Source organism: Balaenoptera physalus, assembly GCF_965194825.1.
Source record: "Balaenoptera physalus genome assembly, chromosome: 3".
Lineage (NCBI taxonomy): Eukaryota > Metazoa > Chordata > Mammalia > Artiodactyla > Balaenopteridae > Balaenoptera > Balaenoptera physalus.
In genome coordinates, this window is record NC_138890.1 from 66,854,299 (window position 1) to 66,875,400 (window position 21,102).

At 42.3% G+C, this 21,102-nt stretch overlaps 1 protein-coding gene and 2 long non-coding RNA genes across 6 annotated transcripts in view; 1 reads left to right on the forward strand and 2 right to left on the reverse strand.

Moving 5' to 3' along the window:
- HSPA4 (heat shock protein family A (Hsp70) member 4) overlaps positions 1-3,048 on the reverse strand; it is a 40,361-nt gene extending 37,313 nt beyond the window's left edge. The window contains exon 1 of one of the 2 annotated variants that reach the window (XM_082454739.1): positions 2,701-3,048. In XM_082454739.1, the coding sequence (XP_082310865.1) occupies positions 2,701-2,807 (107 nt within the window). In that variant the 5' untranslated portion in view covers positions 2,808-3,048. The remainder of the gene's footprint in view (positions 1-2,700) is intronic. The other variant, XM_082454740.1, reaches the window with a different exon arrangement.
- The window catches only part of LOC309657420, a 1,054,509-nt gene that overhangs the window by 936,279 nt on the left and 97,128 nt on the right, over positions 1-21,102 (reverse strand). The gene's annotated exons all lie outside the window — the stretch shown is intronic.
- On the forward strand, positions 3,212-17,804 carry LOC309657415. Of its 3 annotated transcripts, XR_014261799.1 has the most exons (5): positions 3,212-3,816; positions 9,989-10,043; positions 13,204-13,319; positions 16,784-16,863; positions 17,475-17,804. It is a non-coding gene; the product is annotated as an uncharacterized lncRNA (long non-coding RNA). The 3 variants fall into 3 exon arrangements; XR_014261800.1 differs by lacking the exon at positions 16,784-16,863; XR_014261801.1 differs by lacking the exons at positions 13,204-13,319; positions 16,784-16,863.

Consider the following 21,102-nt stretch of genomic DNA (forward strand, 5'->3'; position numbering starts at 1 on the left):
ACTAGCCATGTCCATGATGGCAGGATCTTACTTGTTTATCAGAGTACCTTCAGTGCTTAGCACAACAGCTGGCATATTAGAAGCACTCATTATCTGCTAAAATGAAAGGAAGCCTAAATTTGGTGGGAAAGCAAGGGTTTCTTCTAGGTAAGACTCAACTGGCTCCTCAAAAATGGAATTCAAATGCTGTTGCACCCACAATTTTAAATGAGTTACTTTCACCATACCCAACCCTCCAGAACCTGCATCTCATTCCACTCTCACACTAAAACAAACCTATGTCACACTCCCTGTGTACCTCTGAGATATAAATCCATTCTTCCATAATCACTACTTTAAAAAAAAAAAAAAATCAACCTTTCTGCCCCCCATGTTCTACTTAGCCAAAGACTCCAACACAGAAATCTAAGCTAATCGAGATCATAGTTCAAAAACTACTTGAATGTATGGCATCCCTCTAAGTTCCCGGGAAATATAGGAACATGTAAGGAAAATTACTTTTAAGTATTTAAACAGATATTCTTATCACAATTACATGGTGTACCTGGTCACCCATCAAACAGTCTTTGGGACAAATTTAACTGTGATTGGGAAGATTAAATTCTTTTCTGAAACAACTCTTTCAGTTCCAAATAATGAGATTCATTGTAAAACTGTTGTAGTTACTATTTGTCTAAAGGAGAAAAGGGGGCATAAGAGTCTAAAAGAAAGGACAGGAACACTTCATTCCAATATCTGGAATTCTCTTACTTTTGGAGCTAAAGTATGTTCAATTCTAGCTGGGAAAAGACCAAAAAGTTACATGCCTAACTCAGTGCTCTAGCCCTCTTAATTTGAGGAAAACTATCTCTACAGATGAAGCAAACTAGCATTCAGAGAGGAAAACAATAACAAATAGAAACTTAATGCTTAAATATTTAAAAACTTCATTGTACAATACACTTCCCTGGAAATACAAATTAGACCCACTGTTAAAAACTATGAAGATGGGAGGGTTGGGGATTGGGCTGTGACTGCTAATGAGTACAGGGTTTCTCTTGTGGGATGATGAAAATGTTTTAAAATTGTGTTGATGGTTGCACAATTTTGTGTCTACACTAAAAACAAACTGTACACTTTAAAAGGGTTAACTGTATGGTATGTGAACTATATCTCATTAGTTAAAAACTATAAATAGGGGTTTCCCTGGTGGCGCAGTGGTTGAGAATCTGCCTGACAATGCAGGGGACACGGGTTCGAGCCCTGGTCTGGGAAGATCCCACATGCCGCGGAGCGACTAGGCCCGTGTGCCACAATTGCTGAGCCTGCGCGTCTGGAGCCTGTGCTCCGCAACAAGAGAGGCCGCGATGGTGAGAGGCCTGCGCACCACGATGAAGAGTGGCCCCCACTTGCCGCAACTGGAGAAAGCCCTCGCACAGAAACGAAGACCCAACACAGCCATAAATAAATAAATAAATAAATTTTTTTTAAAAAAACTATAAATAAAATTGAGAAAGGAACATCAAACTGTAGTTTTAGATCTGGGATGGGTTTTGGGGGAAGCACATGGGTTAGGTCTAAAATAAGGAATAGAAATTTGATAAGTTTAAGGGAAATGTTGTCAGCCTTCTGGGTAGCAAAGATCAGTCCGGTATAGGGAGCAATCGAGTTGGCCAGAAAGTGCTGAAGAAGTGTAACAAAAGGTAGGGTGAAAAACGAGCCTTAAAACAGAGGCCCTTAATGAGACACAATGAGATCCTAGCAAATAACAGAAACTTCTTTAAAAGATTCTGGCCAAGAGGAAGACAATGGACTGAAAGGTGTCTCTATGTACGAAAGACTCTTACCCTACCCAAGGAAAGACCTGGGTGAGTCATGATTTCTTAGCGCTGTGTCTATACTGGCTCCATAACTTACCATAGGTTCTAAAAGTCAAAGTGAGCCCCTGAGTCATTCATTAACAATTGCAGCCAACACCCTGGCTGGAATGTATTACCGTGAAAGCGGAACGCTGTTAGGGATAGGTGCGCAAAGAATGACAGCAGAGAATGACCCAACATTCAGTTCAATATACTGAAGCGACGTGAAAAACCAAAGTGAATGCAAAGGTATCCAAAAGGCATCGATTTTATTAAATCCTTTTCTATATCTTTCCGTGCCAACCCTATCTGGAGATCTCCGGTGCTCCGACTCCCTCTCTTCCGGGCGCCACCCCACCCCCCACTCACGTGGGACTCCGGCCTCTGCACTGTCTTACCGCCTGCCGGCAGACGCCAGACCGGTTCAATTAAACTTTTATTAAGCTCCTGCTGTGTGCAAAGCTCCCAACTCTGTGCTGGGCTGAAGAGACGTCAGTACGCCCTGGGCCTATTATGTGCCCTCTAAAAGAGAATCTCGGTCCATCCCACATCCCGGGCCTGCCTTCGCTCCAGCTCCTACCCACAGCCTCCGCTGGTCCAAGTACACACTCGGAGCCCTCGCTCGGCCGGCGGGCCACAGAAAAAAGGCCTCGCCCCTGCGCAGACCCACACGGGAGGTCGCGGCCCCTAGTGACCTAAAACGCAGTGGGGGTCCACTACCCACCGGAGTTTCGGCTCGGAACGGAGGTGACTGCCCGGCCCGCGTTCCCCAAGCCGCGAGGGTCACAGACCGGAGCAAGCGCTACCTCCCCACCCCACCCCCCCACCCCCAGTGCACGCGGCTACCCTGGCCCACACTCACGGCGTGCAGCGGTCGCTGTATTCATTAGCGATCGTTTCGATGCCGCCGGCGCGGGCTACAGCGACGTAGCAGCTCTGGAACCCCAGATCTATGCCCACCACCGACATGGCGCCGGCTACAGCTCAGGCTCGAGCCCGGGTCCGGCCGGCAAGACAAGACACGGACCCCGGCGGGGCTGGCGTGCGTAAAGCGGGCCGCGTGGGCCAGGGAACCGGGGCTAGTGGGAGACGTGCAGAGGGCCACGCAAGCGCCTAGGTTCTTGGAAGGAGGGCCACAGCGGAGGCCACTACTCAGGCCGGCTCCGGCTCAGCGGCCGCAGCCTGGGCGCCGGTAGCGGGGGCGGAGAAGATCTCGAAAGGTCTCGTCGCGACGAGAGTAAAGAAGCAGCGCGAGAACTGAGGGAGAACGTTCTCGCGAGACTCCGGCTCAGCTGCTTTTCTTCCCGAGGCCTCGCCCCCCCAGTTACGTACAAGTGTACGTCACTCCCAGGCCCAAGAACCTGGGAAGGGGCAGGGCCGCCGAAAGACAGTTGGGAGGTGGAGTTGGTCATTGAGCATGCACACGGACCCCGCTGCCGCGCTAAGTGCGGCGGCAAAGAGCAGTGGAGCACCTCCCCTTCCAGAAGAAAGTAGGAGAGCCGGTTTAATGCAAAATACTGAGGAAGCGCTTTTGTCCTACTTCCGCTTTTTTCTTTATCTCAAAGGAAGATCCGGTTGTGGCACCTCCTACGCCACACCTTGTGTTGGGAAATGGGACCGCAAACTAATCTTCAAAGTCCAGAGGCGTCTCTCATCTCCTCTCCTTGGGGTAGGTTGGTGGGTAGAGAAGGCCGCCGTTGGAACGCGGCCTTCAGCAGTCTTAGGTAGGTCTCTGTCAAAGTCAAAGACAGCGCCCTCTGCGGCGGAGGGGAGGATTCCACCCTCAAGCCCACCGCCTTGTTTTTTTCGTTCAGCCTCGTCGCACCGATTTCTAAACCACTCCTGTCCTTAGGTCAGACTGAGGAGCCTACGGCACTAAAGCCTTTCAAGCCCCAACCCATTCTAAGCACATGTCTTGAGCTGGATGCAAGAGACACTGAGGTAGATGGCATGCTCCTCGGTACGTTCAGACCAGCTGGTAAGTGGCAGGATGAAATGAAGCTAGCGAATCATCAGGACCCCTCACTTGCATGGGCACCTGGGAGAGCAAGGGGTTGCTGAGAGTTACGGTGGCTTCCAGTTGTGGAGGGGAAGCCAGCTGTCAATCGGGAAGCAACTCTTTGTAATGAGCATTTCTGATAAATCGCTTAAAGATACCTCAGAAGACAGGGAATCTGAATCTCCATGTCTCCAGTAATTTGATGTGATGTCTTATTCTAAGTATTTACTTTGTAAATACTTCAGCATTGTATAAGCTTCAACCCCACAAAACCTGAATCCAGTACAAGAGTAGCTAGACAGGTAAATGGGGTCCCCGTACGTGGTGGCAAGTTTGGTCCACACATAATGGGGGAGCGGAGGGGAAAGGGCAGAGAAAATTTTTTGTTTAAATTTTTCTAGTCTTGCCATAAAATACGAATTTTATTTCACACCTACTGCCTAAGAAGACACCTCAGTCTCCAGGAGCAATGCCCAAAGCCCACGTTGGGTGCCTTTAAACTTGCTAATCACCACACGGTTCTCACATTTTGGCTAAATCAAACCTGTTTTTGTCTTCAAAAACAAGTACTGAGTGCTCCCTGAGGCTGTAATAGGAGGTGTGGAGGCAGGAAGAAAAAGCCTTTGAAAAAGAGAACAAGGACAAACACATGCTTGTACACCCATATTCACAGCATTATTCACAATAGCCAAAAGGTGGAAACAACCCAAATGTCCACTGATGCATGAATGTGTTTTTAAGATGTGGTATATACCTATGATGGGATATTATGCAGCCTAAAAAGGAACAAAATTCTAACACAATGCAACATGGATGAACCTTGAAAACATCATGCTAAGTCAAAGAAGCTAGACACAAAAAAACAAATATTGACTAATTCCATTTACACAAGGCCCCTAGAATAGGCAAATTCATAGAAACAGAAAATAGAATAGTGGTCACTAGGGGCTGGCTGGTAGGAGGGATTGGAGAGTTACTGTTTAATGGGTACAGAGTTTCAGTCTGGGATGATGAAAAAGTTCTAGAGTTGGATAGTGGTGATGGTTGCACAACAATGTGAATGTACATAATGCCACTGATTTGTACACTTTAAAATGGTTAAAATGGTAAGTTTCCTTATGTATATTTTACCACAATTTTAAAAGTACAGAAAAATTGTACTTGACCTTCCTTCCTCTATCTCCTATTTTTCTCCCACCTAGGAGGATATCAATAACACCAAAGATGTTACTGGCTTTACCTATGACAGAGTCCTGTCTCCATCTGTCTACTCTGGGTTATTAAGCACTGAGCAAACAAGCCAGTCTGTAAACAGATAGGGTAGGGGGTCCACGGAGAAAGAGAACCAGGCATGGCTTTCTTAACATAAGAGAAGCCATATTTGGCCGAAGCCATTTTTTGATCTAAGCCTGGCCACAATGCTTGCCGTTGAACAGGTCTCAGTAATTAATGATCGTAAGGGAAGTGAGGGAATGCAGGAACAAAGGAAAAGCAGTCAAGAAACAGTAGTTCAGCAATAAAACAGAGTCCTAGTTCCTCCTCAAGGGATGTACATAATATGATACACATCTTCAAGTTCTACAGGAGCTAAGGCCCCCACCCAGATGGAGGATGGAATGATGTTGATCTTTTCTGACCCTTGTGGCTTTAATCACCTAAAGCTTTGTCCCAGTTCAATGTTAAAATCTCCTCAGCTCAAGCCCCTTCATGAATATGCATATACCACACAAGGCCTTTCATGGATATGCACGTACTCTTGGCTTAAAACTTCCCCAGTTTTGCTGTTCAGGGAGACACTGCTTTGGGAAAGATCCCCGGTGTTCTCCTTTCTAACTGCAAGTAATAAATCCTTCCTTCTCCGGATCTTTGGCTTGGTTGTGTCTTTTGGCTCAACACCCACCAAGAAGGGAACCCAGTTTTTGGGTAACAAGCCTGACCTATGCTGAAGTGCCTAAACTACCTAAAAGATCACTATGCCTGGGTTGTGGACTCTGTCTCTGCCTTCCATCTTGTGGGAGGCCTCCCCAGCCTTTAGCTAAACTGGCAAAAAACATCCCTATCTTTTTGTGTTCCAACTTCATACCTACCTGCCTTATTTGCCTTGGCACTGCTTTCAGTTTAAAATACCATTGGTTCTATCAATCTTTTGAACAATTTGTCCTTCTCAAAATAAAGTATAACATCAGTCACAGAGAGCACTCATCCTGCTAAAAATAGTGTCCTTGATCATCAAACTTATAGCTCAAGAGGCTATTCTGGGATATTTAAATAAATGAAGTCAGAAAAGGTTATTTAAGAATTCCAAAGAATCTAAAGGAACAAGTTTCCAAGAATCGATTGTGAAGCAGTAAAGTTGCCAGAATATTTAACGTTAAAGGCACCATGGGTGTAGCACAAGTTCTTTTCATTTAGCAGAGCATCTTGAGTATTTTAGAAGGAAGTTGTTAGATGCCTTTCTCTGATACAATGATTAAATTTAGTTGTAAGCAATTAGCAAAGTTTCTGTTTGTTTGTTTTCAGTATACAGTGTTCATAGCCTGCCTACCAAGAGACAAAAGTTTCTCAGTCAGTTGGGAATTCATAATCTTCCCTGCCAGGTGTCCAGTGGAATCCTGTCCTATATTCTGGAGCAGGTTCTGGAATCATTTGCTTCACAAGTAAGCTACAAACTCAGATAATGGTGTTTTCTGGCTTCCCTGATATCACAGTGAGTGGACCAATGCCCTTAGCTGAACCAGCGCTCCTTTCTTAAACTCTAAAACTCTAACAACTCAATAATAATGGTAATAACTTCATCTCTAGCTCCTACAGTATGTGCCAGACATTGTGCTGAGTGATTTGGATATCATAATCCATTTAATCCTCACAGCAAACCCATTAGGTGGGTGTTATTTTCCAATTTTGAAGATGAAAAAACAGACCTGAATGAGGTTAAAGAGCTTGTCCAAGGTTGTATAACTTTTAAAACTCCGATTTCAAAGTGGCCTCCTACAATTACACCACTGCTTTCTTTAAGCTCATGTTCCTTGTAAAGGCTCATTAGAGTAAATATGGGAAACAAAAGAATAAGAGAAATTAATTCAACTACTCATTCACTGTAGACCTTTTGGAATACTTTCCTTACTTTCAGTGTTTTTGTTATGTATATATGACGGTTGAATTTGGTTGTGCCTTTTTTATTAGGTTAAACCAGCCTTTCCCAAACTGTGTTCTATGAGGTATGAATAGGTTAATAATGTCATTTTAAAGACTCTGAGAAGTCTAAAGAAAACCTGTTTAAACGTTGTTTAATTACAAGTACAAGTATAACAAGCATAAATATAAGAAGTAGTAGGGCACAATTTAGTCTCCTGTTTTTTTCCCTCAAGCATTTTTCTAATCTTCACACTCTTCTGATATAGAAACTACCATTACAGTTCACTCCTAACTCCAAATTCGCTGAAATCCTAGTGTCCTTCCTCACACTATTATACCGTCTGCTTACATAGTAGCACTATGATCTCATTCTGAGGTCCTTTCCCAAAGCCTCACTCTTTTGCCTTTATTCGGGCTGATTACACTTAATACAGTGTATTAATCCTGCAGTATCATCAGTATCCCAAACCTTTCCCTCTTTATAATCTTAAAATGCTGGGTGAACTTTGCAAAGATTTCTCCAGGCCACACAGACTGATACCATCAGGAAATTTTAACCCCTTCATCTAGGTCTCTTGATCACTGATAATTTTCCTGACCTGATTCATAGCCTCCTTACCTATAAGCTCCACCCTCTCCTCAACTCAGCCTTCTTCCACCTCTAGCAGCTGACATTCCAACTCCATCCCCAAAGTCCAGCCTCTTGGTCTGGTCTCCTGAGACCAGAAACGTGACTCTCACTTGCTCAGACTCTCCCCTGCTCAGCCCGGTTTTGCACTGGCTTGTCCTGTTCCTGAGTACAGAGGGACCCCCCAGGGAGCTATCCTGCCATCTCATGTCTGCAAATTACAAAACTCTTGTACCATCTTTTTTTTAAAGTGTCAAATTCATCAGGACTCAGTGTATCCTGTGCTGGTTTCCCTTCAGCTAAATACAGCTTCTTTGTCTCAGGTCAGAATGCTCTTTGCTTCTTGCTCTAAGACTCAAGGGCAATGATTTTAAAAGGCCCTGTGGCCTCCGATAATAATTCACTTTTCAGGTTTCCTGATTAAAGAGGAATCCGGAGTATGAATATGTGTAATTTGATAAAGAATCAGTGTTACTATGAACAGTGTTACTATGAACAATTTCATGTGGCATTCTGCCCAGGCATGGCTTCACAACCACAGGAGGACCATTTATTTTCTTGTGGACATGTAGTTAATGTTCAAATGCAAAGTGAGTTCAAAATCTAAATATATCACAGACGATTACAGTTTGACACTTGAACGCCAGCAGTGCAAGCCCTAACTCAGAGGAGAGTGACTAACATGTTTTCCTGGCAGTGGCACAGGAATCCATCCCCATGGCCAAAGGCAGCAGCAACAGCGACAGCAGGCTGAAACAACAGAGGGGATGACTTGAGCTCACTGGAAGCATTAGAGTTTCTCTTCCAGACAAGACAAAGACAAACCTGAAAAAGGTAGCCGGAAGAAACTTCCACTATGGAGATAGTGTGAAACAAAAAGCATGATAGGAACTTTATGTATTCTTGAAATGCTTTGAAAGAATAAGGTACTCAGCAAAGAGTAGAAATGTGGTTAATAAGTCATTCTTCAGAAATGGATGACTGGCCCTTTAAGAATACTATTTAGTCTATTAAATATGGCTATATTTTGTGCCATTTCTACTGAAGGCAAAAGTTATTTTTGAAAAGAGCAATGAAAAGATCCCAGCTGAATATCCTTACTTGATTCAGTAGTTTGTGCCAGTGAACAGAGCTTGGGATATCTTTTTTTATTCCAATAGTACTAGCACTTGTTATGAGAAGTCAAGAAAGCGTAGTATACTCGTCTTTGGCGTGTCATCTTACTCCTAAATGAGATGAGATCCAGGGCCCCAAGAAGGCCCCATCACACTAAAAGATCTCTTCCAGTCATTTAGAATGTCAGTAGTGACGAAAATGCCTCCATTATGGCTTCTCTCTTATGTTCTTTCTTATGGCTTCTTCTCTAAAAGTAAAATCCCCTTCTAAAGCAGAGAGGACACAGTGACAATCTGGCATCTCCATGTAAACGAACAGTAAGTAAAACTACGTGATTGAGAGGAAGTTCATGAATGAGCTCCTCACCCCCCCCTCCCCCGCCCCCCACCTCTCAATCACACACACAGCAGTCAGCCTTTACTTTCAGATCCCTTAGGTGGGTGCCTTTCTCTAGAATTTTCAGTGGAATTTCCTAAAGCACTGCAGTATTTGAGAGTTGCTGGTGCTTGTGAAGCAAGGCTGGGCACTTGCCCTGCCTCTGTGAGAAGTAGCTCTCTTTGACTAAAGGCGTGGTTGCTGGTAGCAGAGACATTCTGTTCCCTCTATAAGAGGCAACACAGTGTAATGAAGCAGTAATAATTACAGCTGTGATACTGGTACCAGAAAAGACAAGGACAAACAGAAATAAAATTCCAGAAACATATCCAAGTATGAGAATTCAGTATATGATACTTGGCATTTCACACGAGTGAGGGAGAGGTGGTGTTGGGACATTAGCTAACCATTTGGGAAAAAAATTTTAGATCCCTACCTCAAACTGTATGCAAGAATATATTCCTGATAAGTCAAATACTTAAAGGTTTACAAATTAAGTTTCAAAAATAAAAACATATAATTACCAGAAAATAAAGATGAATATATACATTATATATATTTATGCAAACACACACACACATAATGATCTTTTGTAAGGACAACAACAAAAGGCAAAAACAGTAAAAGCAAAGATAGGAAAATGAATGCAGAAAAGACCATAAACAAAATGAAAAGCAATAAATACAAAGTTCAAAAAGATTACCGCCAGACTCTGTAAAATTAGCTGTTAACTTGTAGAAGATTGATATCACAAATGGTGTTTGGGAGAGATGCAAATGATTTCCATCTGGTAGAAAAGATACTCCCAAAGATTATGCTTTTATTGCCCTGTAGAACAATAACAGGTTTCGTATTTAACTTAGCAATCTAATTTCAGCATTCTTTCTTTCACTTCAGGATCTTGAGTTCTCCATTGAATCAGCTTTACTCTCCTGCTGGTCTCCTCACTGAGGTAAGTAAATCACTGACATAGCCTCACTATATATATTTGTATGTTTTTAACTTTTTAAAAATTATATACTTTGTCCTGAAAAAGTTAAACATAGAATTACCATATGATCCAGCAATTCCATTCCTAGGTATAAACCTAAAACAATTGTAAACAAAGACTCAAATAGATACACATACACCAATGTTTACAGCAGCATATTCACAATAGCCAAAGTGTGGAAACAAGCTAAGTGTGCACCAACAGATGAATGGATAAACAAAATGTGGTATACACATGCAATGGAATATTATTCAGCCATAAAAAGGGATGAAATTCTGATATATGGTACAATATGAATAAACCTTGAGAGCATTATCCTAATTGAAATAAGCCAGGCACAAAAGGACAAATGTATGGTTCCTCATATATGAGGTACCTAGAATAAGCAAATTCATAGAATATAGAATGGAGGTTACCATAGGCTCTGGGAAAGGGTGAATCAGAGTTGTTTTTTAATGGGTACACAGTTTTGGGGGTTTTTTTTGGGGGGGTAGGTTTTTTTTGTTGTTTTGTTTGTTTGTTTTTGTCCACGCCTGTGAGGCTTGCTTGATCTTTTTTTTTTTAATTTATTTATTTATTTATTTTTGGCTGTGTTGTTGGGTCTTCATTGCTGCGCAGGGGCTTTCTCTAGTTGTGGTGAGCGGGGACTACTCTTCCTTGTGGTGCACAGGCTTCTTATTGCGGTGGCTTCTCTTGTTGCAGGCACGGGCTCTAGGCATGTGGGCTTCAGAAGTTGTAGCATGTGGGCTCAGCAGTTGTAGCATGTGGGCTCAGCAGTTGTGGCTCACGGGCTCTAGAGCACAGACTCTAGAGCACAGGCTTAGTTGCTCCACGGCATGTGGGATCTTCCCGGACCAGGGCTCGAACCCGTGTCCCCTGCATTGGCAGGTGGATTCTTAAGCATTGTGCCACCAGGGAAGTCCCAGCTTGCTGGATCTTAATTCCCTGATCAGGGATTGAACGTGCGCCCTCGGCAGTGAAAGCACCGAGTCCTAACCACTGGACTGCCAGGGAATTCCCAGGTACACAGTTTCTATTAGGGATGATAAAAAATGTTTTGGAAATAGATAGTGGTAATGATTGCCTGACATTGTGAATATACTTAATGCCATTCAATTGTACACTTAAAAATGGTTAAAATGATAAATTTTATGTTTTGTATACTTTCCCACAATAAAAAATTTATTCTTTGACAACAACTTGGGAAGAAATATCCTTAAGATATGTGACATCAGGGACTTCCCTGGTGGTCCAGTGAGTAAGACTCTGCACTCCAAATGCAGGGGGCCCAGGTTCAATCCCTGGTCGGGGAACTAGATCCCACATGCATGCTGCAACTAAGAATCCCGCATGCTGCAACTATGAGCCTGCATGCCACAACTAAAAGATCCTGCATGCCACACTAAAGATCCCACGTGCTGCAACTAAGATTCAGTGCAGTCAAAATAAAATTTTTTTTAAAAAAAAGGTATGTGACATCAAATATTCTTTATATATACATACTTGTCGTAAGTCAATCATAAAAAATGGACCAAAGTTAGAAGACAAAGATTAGAAGACAAAGTTCACTAAATAATAAGAAGTAAGGTCCCACAAGCCACGTGGTGCAGCCAAAAAAATAAAATAAAATAATAAAATGGTTTGGAGGAAAGAATAAGTACAAATGACAAATAAACATAAAATGTTCAACCTCACCTGGGATTTTTTTTTAAATGTTAATTAAAACAACAGTGAAATTCTATTCTTTATAGCATATTGGAAAAACAATATTGTATGATTTAAAACAAACTGCGATACACCTTACTGGCAAAGGTATCAGGGAAAATATGATCTGGTTCTGTCGTTTTAGAGAGCATTTTGGGAAAAGTGTGCATACTCTGTGACAAGAGTTCTACTTCAAGGAATATATCCTTACAAAATGATGGGCAAGCATGCTTCCCCTGTGTATACAAGAGAGGGAGTAGACTACTTAACCCTACAGCCTGGGCTTGAATACCAGTTCCAAGTGGCTTATAGTCTACAAGCCTCAGTTTCCTCACCTACAAAATGGGGGAAATAATAGGACCTACCTCATAGGATTAATGTGACACATAAATAAGACAGTTATTATAAAATGTACATTACCTGACACAGAGCAAATGCTCAAGAAATACTAGAGGTGGTCGTTACTGTTGTTGCTCTAATAGGATATTGTGTGAGATTTTTCCCAGTTGTCCCAGAATTGGTGATTAGGGCCCACAGGTGAGAACAAAGAAGTGAAAACTAACCTACACCCTTAAGAAAATTGCCAGTAATTGGAGCCAGGCAACTCCCCAAGAGACTAGGCAGAAACAGGCTAGACATTACCAGCCTCCTCCCTACTCCAACCACCCCACCCTTCCAGGTCTCTGTAGAAGTGAGGAGGAGTGAAGGGCACTTGGTGATTTGCTTTGCGGGGAGTGCAGAATTACCTCATGATGAGAAGGGATTTTCTCTTCCCAGTAGGAGAAGGGCAGAAGGTGCTATCTCTCCAGGGAAAACAAATGAGAAGGGAGGCTCTTGTAAAGACTGGAGAGAAGTACATAGGGAGGGGAGACCTCCATTCCATGCCTTAGTTGGCCATTTGCTGAGGCAGTATGCTAGCCAGTTTCCCCCTTTGAACAAAGGAGGGGCAAATATGAACAAAAGAAAAGAAAACTGAAGACAGCAAGCTATATGAAGAGACCAAGAGAGGAAAGTAATATGGTGTGAAAAGGAAATAAGTATTCCCCCTGGATCTACCACACATTAGAAGAGGTGGCTGAACTTGGACTGTTTCACCAGACCCTACCCAAGAAGCTGCTGGCTGGGGGAGACCCTTGCAACAGGAGGCAGCAGTTGAGAAGGAATGGTCAAGCTGGAGCTGGAATCCCCTCATCGGGGAACTATGGAGTAGGAGGCCCAGAGGGGCCCTCCAAGTACATTATCCTGGACATGTGCCACACAGTGGGTATTAGCACAGAAACCCATCAGCATAGACTAGAGAAACAGGGACAGTCAACAGAGAACCTTACAGACACACTCAGGCAAGTATAAAACCTTTTGATTCCAGATTTCTATTATTTGACGCTAAAGGTATCTTAATATACTTCTTTCTCTGTAGACCCAATTTCTCTCTCTTCATGTACTGGCTGCCTGTCAGCTCCGAATGTACATGTTTCAAGTCCAGCCCTATGCAGAGATGAAAACTGAAGACCTGTTCTATTATAAAATTCCCAGGTAAGAGACCCTAATTGGTCCAGCTTGGATCAGTCAAGCTGGTTCAGTCAGGTATACCTGGGAATACAGGGTCACTAATCCCAGTCTCAGAAGACTGTCATCATGAGCTGGAAAGGCACCGCACAAGATGTCTCACAGTGTTGATGCAGTGGAAGAAGATGTTGTCCCAGAATCCTAGAGCACTGAGGAATCCAGATAGTCTTGGGTGGGCTTTGAAATAAACATTATATATATAGGGGAGGGCATTTACCATACTTCACTTTCCAGAGAGCTTCACAAGGTAATGTGTAGGGACTGTGGGAGTTTGGAAGGGCAGAGGGAACTGAATCTGAGAGGAAATGAGAGAGGTCATTGATTGCCACAGAGAGAGAGAGTGGTCATGCCACAGAGAGAAAGAGTGGTCATGTCATCTACAATGTGACCACCCTTTACAGCAGCCCATAAATCTTCAGTAAAATCATGAGCCGCTTGGTGTGATGGGATTTCTGGTGGGCACATGAAAGGGGAATGCAACTTCATATCCAGGTGTGACCTGGGGCAGGCACCTAAGAGGAATTAAACCACTAAAAGTGTAGAGTAGTCTTTGAATTACCCCAGACCCTGGATATCGAAGCCAGGTTTACCCAATTCTCTAAGTGCACTGAAGCCTCTAGGTGAAAACTGGGTTACGATTTTAATGGCAAGGAAAAAGAAGGAAACCACAAAAGATTTCACCAATAGCAGCCTGATTAAATAACCTGTGATTAAATTAAATCTAGCTAACTATCAATACAAGTTAGAATCCTGATCCTTCACAGGATGGGGCTTCTGTGCTTTATCTGCAGTTGGCCTGGTGAAATGGAGCAGTGAGGAATTTCAAAACTCTTAGATGTTCTTTAGACTCTAAGACTTCTAGTCTATATTTGCTTCTTTGGAATCAAATTTCCCAGGAACTTTATTACAATGGGCTATTTTCTTACCATACTGATTCATATACCTTCAAGCCTTAAAGCTGTTAGATGGTGGGAGCAGGGATTTCTGTGACCTCTAGCCCACATTAAGGCAAATTTGGCTTTGAGGGAGAATGGGAGAAGTGGCAAGTACTTTGAAAAAAGTTGTTGAAAACAGAATGAAGGGACTTCCCTGGTGGCACAGTGGTTAAGAATCCGCCTGCCAATGCAGGGGACATGGGTTCGATCCCTGGTGCAGGAAGATCCCATATGCCACGGAGCAACTAACCCCAATTGCCACAATTACTGAAGCCCGCGAGCCACAACTACTGAAGCCTTCATGCCTAGAGCCCGTGCTCCGCAACAAGAGAAGCCACCGCAATGAGAAGCCCGTGCACCGCAACAAAGAGCAGCCCCCACTGGCTGCAACTAGAGAAAGCCTTCGCGCAGCAACGAAGACCCAACGCAGCCAAAAATAAAATAAATTAATTTTTTTAAAAAAGAAGAAAATCAGAGATATAATTTAAAAACAACCCCACTTTCTAAATGCAATAAGTATCTTCATGTAAAAATTCTTGGGATTAAAATTCACTTTGAGGGAGCTCCCCGGCGGCCTAGTGGTTAGGATTTCAGGCTTTCACTGCTGTTGCCCAGGTTCAATCCCTGGTCGGGGAACTGAGATCCCGCAAGCTGCGCAGCGCAGACAAAAAGGAAAAAAAAAATTCACTTTGAGGATTTATCAGTGATAAAAAGCCCTTCATATGGATGCTCACCAGACTTACTGGGGTGATCATTTAGCACTATATAAAAATATAAATCATTATGTTGTATACCTGAAAGTAATATGTTATGTGTCAATTATACCTCCCAAAAAAAGCCCTTTATGACATCTATTTTTAAATGGATTCATGAAACTTCACTGAAGAAATGGAAAAGAAACAGAATAGTTTTTTTGTTTGTTTGTTTGTTTGACCACGACATGTACCTTGCAGGATCTCAGTTCCCCAGCCAGGGATTGAACCCAGGCCATGGCAGTGAAAGCGCTGAATCCTAACCACTAGACCACAGGGAACTCCCAACAGTTAGTATTTTTAAAATGCAGAGACAGGGCATAAATGTTTTGTCACAAAAATAATCCTGGTTCAACATGTAATGAATGGAAAGGTATAATACCTAAAATGGAGAAGATTTACAAATGCTGGTAATACTTGGAAATTTGAAGCAACTCTTAACAATGTCTGGAGTTGATTCAAATTTTCCAAATTCTCAAAAGATTGCTAAAAACCAGATGGTGCAAAAAGAAAATCTTTATAGCAAATTTACCCATAGCAAGTACAAGAAAAGGATCTGTTGACAGCTCCAGAGCCGTCTTGAACTTGAACTGGTGCTATACAAAGTGCTTCTCACAGAAAATGTAAGTGCTCTTAGGATGTATCTGCTTTTTTTAGAAAGAGGCTATCTTGCCACTCTTAATTCATAAAAAAAAGTGTAATTACTATTTTCTTTTTTGCTTTAGACACCACATAAACTGAATCTTGATTTAGTATTTTTCTGATTAGCATTCTAATGAAAAATGGTTTAGAGGTATTTATTTTTAAGTATTTTGGCCAGTTTGGGTTTTTTCACTAGTAGCACTAGTAACCTGGAAAAAAATTTTAAAAGCTTTCATCAGTTGTTTTTTGTCTATCACAGAAAGCAGTGTTTGGTATGGTAAAATATTACTCACTTCATATTTTTTAAACCTTAAGATATACATTCATAGACGATACTAAATTTTTACAAATGTTTAATCTATATACACCTAAGGACCTAAAAGTAAATTCTGTGTTTTTCCATATTTTTTACATTTACCAGAAGTAAAACTTTTCTTTAAAAGTCAAAAACTTAAGAAATAATTGTGTCTAGAAATAATTGTGCCACAACTAAGAGTTTGTGTGCCACATCAACTAAATCCCACATGCTGCAGCTGAGACCTGACACAGCTAAATAAATAAATAAATAAATAAATAAATAAATAAATAAATAAAATTCTCCAGAAACATTGTCCATGATATTTTAAAATGGTTAGAATTCGTTAAGTTTCAGTTGTGGGACTTCCCTGGTGGTGCAGTGGTTAAGAATCTGCCTGCCAATGCAGGGGACACGGGTTCGAGCCCTGGTCCAGGAAGATCCCACATGTCACGGAGCAGCTAAGCCCGTGTGTCACAACTACTGAGCCTGTGCTCTAGAGCCCACGAGCCGCAATTACTGAAGCCCACGCACCTAGAGCCCGTGCTCTGCAACAAAGCCACCGCAATAAGAAGCCCACGCACCGCAACGAAGAGTAGCCCCCGCTCGCCGCAACTAGAGAAAGCCTGCGCACAGCAACGAAGACCCAACACAGCCAAAAATAAACAAATAAATTTATTTTTTTAAAAAAAGAAAACCTCAAACATCTCTATCTGTAGATAGTGGAAAGCAATATGCATTGTTTTCTCTTAATCTCTATTTTAAGTTTTTCCATAATGAAAATGGATTATTTGTGTTTTAATAAAGGCAGGAGGGGTGTGGTTTCAAGACTCGAGCTCAAACCAGGATAAAGTCATTTTTGCCTCAGGAGCCACATCGCAGAAAAGGTACACTAGAGGGGGTGGGCAGCCAGAGATATTCGATGAATGAGGGTATGTCTGGAAGAAATATTAGATCATCATTCTGAATTTCACGTGAACTTTAATAAATCAACCATCATATATCTGACCTTGCAATTAAAATGTTTGGATTTAGAGCACAGAAGTTTATCATCCTCACCAGAAAAGGGAGAGAGAAAGAAAACTGAGATGGGTATTTTCATTTCAGCTAGTTTCCTTTGCTTTTGCTACATGACATTTCTTTTTTTTTTTTAATATTTATTTATTTATTTATTTTTGCTGCTCTGAGTCTTAGTTGTAGCACACAGGATCTTTTAATTGTGACATGTGAACTCTTAGTTGTGGCATGCATGCAGGATCTAGTTCCCCGACCAGGGGTCGAACCCGGGCCGCCTGCATTGGGAGCACGGAGTCTTACCCACTGGACCACAAAGGAAGTGCCTGTATGACATTTCTAAATGTTTGGCCACCTGTAGGCCTTTGTAAAACACTGTTACCTCTCCCACTGTTGTCTACTTGTGAAAAATTTTACATGGAAAGATCTTATGAAGAGGTCCTGTTATAGGATATAATGTACAGCTTTTGTTCTTTCTGCTCAGCATTCATTCCTTAAAGTATTCCTCTGATCTTCTTCATTCTGGTGGCTTGCTAACTATGGGATCCCACTCCCCACCAGAGGGATGGGCACATCTCACTAAGAAGCCAAGCAAACTCCTACGAGGGAACTTCACTGTTGAGATGAGGCACACAGGTACCACAGCGGGTTGGACCTGATCATCTGCTGGCAATTGCCTGAAGAGGTAGCACACAAGTTCCTATGACTAAGATCTGGACTTTTCTGGTTCAAGGGCTTCTCAAGGCTGTACTTCCTCCTTCTAAATTATGAGCCAGCCAATAAAACCAATAAATTCTTTGTTTTTTTAGCCAAAGTTTTGTTCTGTGTTTCTTGCAATTGAATCCTAAAAGATATAAGGGAATTCGTTTTATATTATCTCAAAATACAGTCATCCCTCAGTATCCTCAGGGGATTGGTTCCAGGACACTTCCCAATGCCCCCGAAAAAAATCCGTGGATGCTCAAGTTCCTTATACAAACCAGTGCAGTATTTGCATAAAACCTACACACATCCTCCTGTGTACTTTAAATCATTTCTAGATTACTTGTAATACCTAATACAATGTAAATGCTATATAAATAGTTATAAATACATGTAAATACTATTGCCAGTGCAAATTCAAGTTCTGCTTTTTGGAACTTTCTGGAATTTTTTTCCCAAATATCTTTGTTCTATGGTTGATTGAATCCATAGATACCCAACCTGCAGATAAGGAGGGCTGACTATAAGCAAAACTGGCTAGAGGGGAAGGAGAGTTGTGTAATGGAAAAAGCTCAGGACAGTGGGCCTTGGATAAATCACTTAACAAAGAGGTCTGAGTCTCAGTCCCTTAATTTGTAAAATGGGGATCCTCTGGGGGCAAGGTACAGAAACTTGACTTGAACCATCTTAATCACAAAAGAGATTTACTGAAAGAAGGCTGTGATTACCCAAAGAATCAAAGGAAAAGGCAATCAAGTCTAGGTAGGTCTTTTTCTGTCTCTCTTCTCTACTTCTCTCAGCATGTCAACTTCCGTTTCTCCTAAACCAGCAAATCCTGGACTCACAAGCACACAGCTTTATATCATAGCAAGGCATGTCATCAAGGCTCAAGGACCCAAGCAGCTGTGTCTGAAGATGAGAGAATACGATACAATTTTTGAGTATTTAGTTTTCAAGCCCCGGTGGAAAGTGGAAATAATTGAGGAAGGCAGCTCTTAGCCCACTCCAGGGAGCTTTAGGCACCACTCTCACCCACAAGCCCAGAGGTGGATGGAAGGGCCATTCTTTTTTCATTTGGAGAACCAGAGCCTCATATCCACAGAGGCCGAAATGGCTTTCCACCAGTCCCCTTGCATGGCCACTCCCCTTTACAAAACAAATGGTCTCCCTGCTCTGAACCTCTCTCTTACTTAGACAAGTTAGTCAAATTCTCTTATCCTACTGGAAGGAGAAGAGCTCTTTTTTGTGGTATGCAAAGGCATATGAAGGAAGAACCCACATTTGATTTTGCACCAGGGTCCAATTTTACAGCACTTTTTCCTGAATAGTTGCAATAACTAGTTGTAAAACATAATGAAAGGGCAAAAACCTTAAAAGTTGGTGGATCCGTTCTCTCCCCTCTTCTGATCCTGGTGGAGCTAGTTTCCATTGTGGTTAGTCTGAGGTAAGGTTTAATTCTCAAAGCCAGTCTTTCAATTTCAGTTTCTTTTTCTTTTCTTGTTTTTAAATTTTTTTTTATTGGGGTATAGTTGTTTTACAATGTTGTGTTAGCTTCTACTGTTCAGCGATGTGAAGTAGAGTTCCCTGTGCTATACAGCAAGTTCTTATTAGTTATCTGTTTTATACATATTAGTATATATGTGTCAATCCCAATCTCCCAATTCATCCCACCCCCCCTTTCCCCCACATCTTACATAACTATAAGACACTTGGTGGAAGCTTTCCTAGGACAAAAGAATAGTCTGCTTAAGTCTTAGTAAAGTGTTCATTTTTTTCCTTTTTTTAAATTGACATATAGTTGATATACAATATTATATATTACAGGTGTACAGTATAGTGATTCACAAATTTTAAAGGTTATATTCCATTTATACTTATTATAAAGTATTTGCTATATTCCTCCTGTTGTACAATATATCCTTTTTTTTTTTTTTTTTTGGCTGCGTTGTGTCTTCGTTGCTGCACACAGGCTTTCTCTAGTTGTGGCGAGTGGGGGCTACTCTTCGTTGCGGTGCACGGGCTTCTCATTGTGGTGGCTTCTGTTGTTGTGGAGCACAGGCTGTAGGCGCGGGCTTCAGTAGTTGCAGCACGCGGCCTCAGGAGTTGTGGTGCACGGGCTTAGTTGCTCCAAGGCATGTGGGATCTTTCCAGCCCAGGGATCGAACCCATGTCCCCTGCATTGGCAGGTGGATTCTTAACCACTGGACCACCAGGGAAGTCCCGTACAATATATCCTTGTAGCAAACCTAATTGTTTGTGCCTCTCAATCCCCTACCTCTATCTTGCCCTTCCCCCCTTCCCTCCTAAAGTGTTCATTTTTGCCAGCTAGAAATTACTTGCAGCTTTCACAAGAGTTTTAAATTTTTTTCAGCTTCTATCCATTAAGGTTTACAGTACTTAGTGTCTGAATTTTAGCCTGGGCCCTCTGGACAAAGTTGAGAGTCCCTCAAGTCCACGGGCCTCAATGGGAAAGAGCTACATTGGCTTGGTCTTGCCGTTGAAAAAAAAGATTTTTTTTTTTTTGGCTGTGTCGGGTCTTAGTTGCGGCACACGGGCTTCTCTCTAGTTGTGGCACACGGGCTCCAGAGCGTATGGGCTCAGTAGTTGTGGCACACGGGCTTAGTTGCCCCGCATGTGGGATCTTAGTTCCCCGACCAGGGATTGAACCCTCGTCCCCTGCATTGGAAGGCGGATTCTTAACCACTGGACCACCAGGGAAGTCCTGAAAAAGCAAAATATTATTGTATTGTGTGTGTGTGTGTGTGTGTGTGTGTGTATCTGGCCCCTGTATCTAGATGCTTTCAGTTAACTCTTGTAGGTTTTCCAGGTGTGCAAACCAAATCATCACAAAAAATGTCATTTGCTTCCTCCCTTCTATTTGTTATATCTTATTCTGTCTCTTACCATTTTACATATGCTGTAGTACAATTTCTTTCTTTCTTTTTTTTTTAAAGCTCTTCCTGAGCCATTTGTTTCCTTTTTTTTTAAATTAATTAATTAATTTATTTTAGCTGCTCTGGGTCTTCGTTGTGGCACGAGGGCTCTTCACTGCAGCCCACAGGCTTCTCTAGTTGTGGCGCACGGGCTGTAGAGTGCAAGGGCTCAGTAGTTGCGGCATGCGTGCTTAGTTGTGGTACATGGGATCTTAGTTCCCCGACCAGAGATTGAACCCGGGCCCCCTGCATTGGGAGTGGGGAGTCTTAACAACTGGACCACCAGGGAAGTCCCTGCAGTGCAATTTCTTTTAAAATTAGCTGACAAATGGGAATTCCCTGGTGGTCCAGGGACTCTGCGCTTTCACTGCCAAGGGTCAGGGTTTGATCCCAGGTCAGGGAACTAAGATCCTGCAAGCCGCACAGTGTGACCAAAAAAAAAAAAATTTTTTTTAAAGTTACCTGACAAATACATCT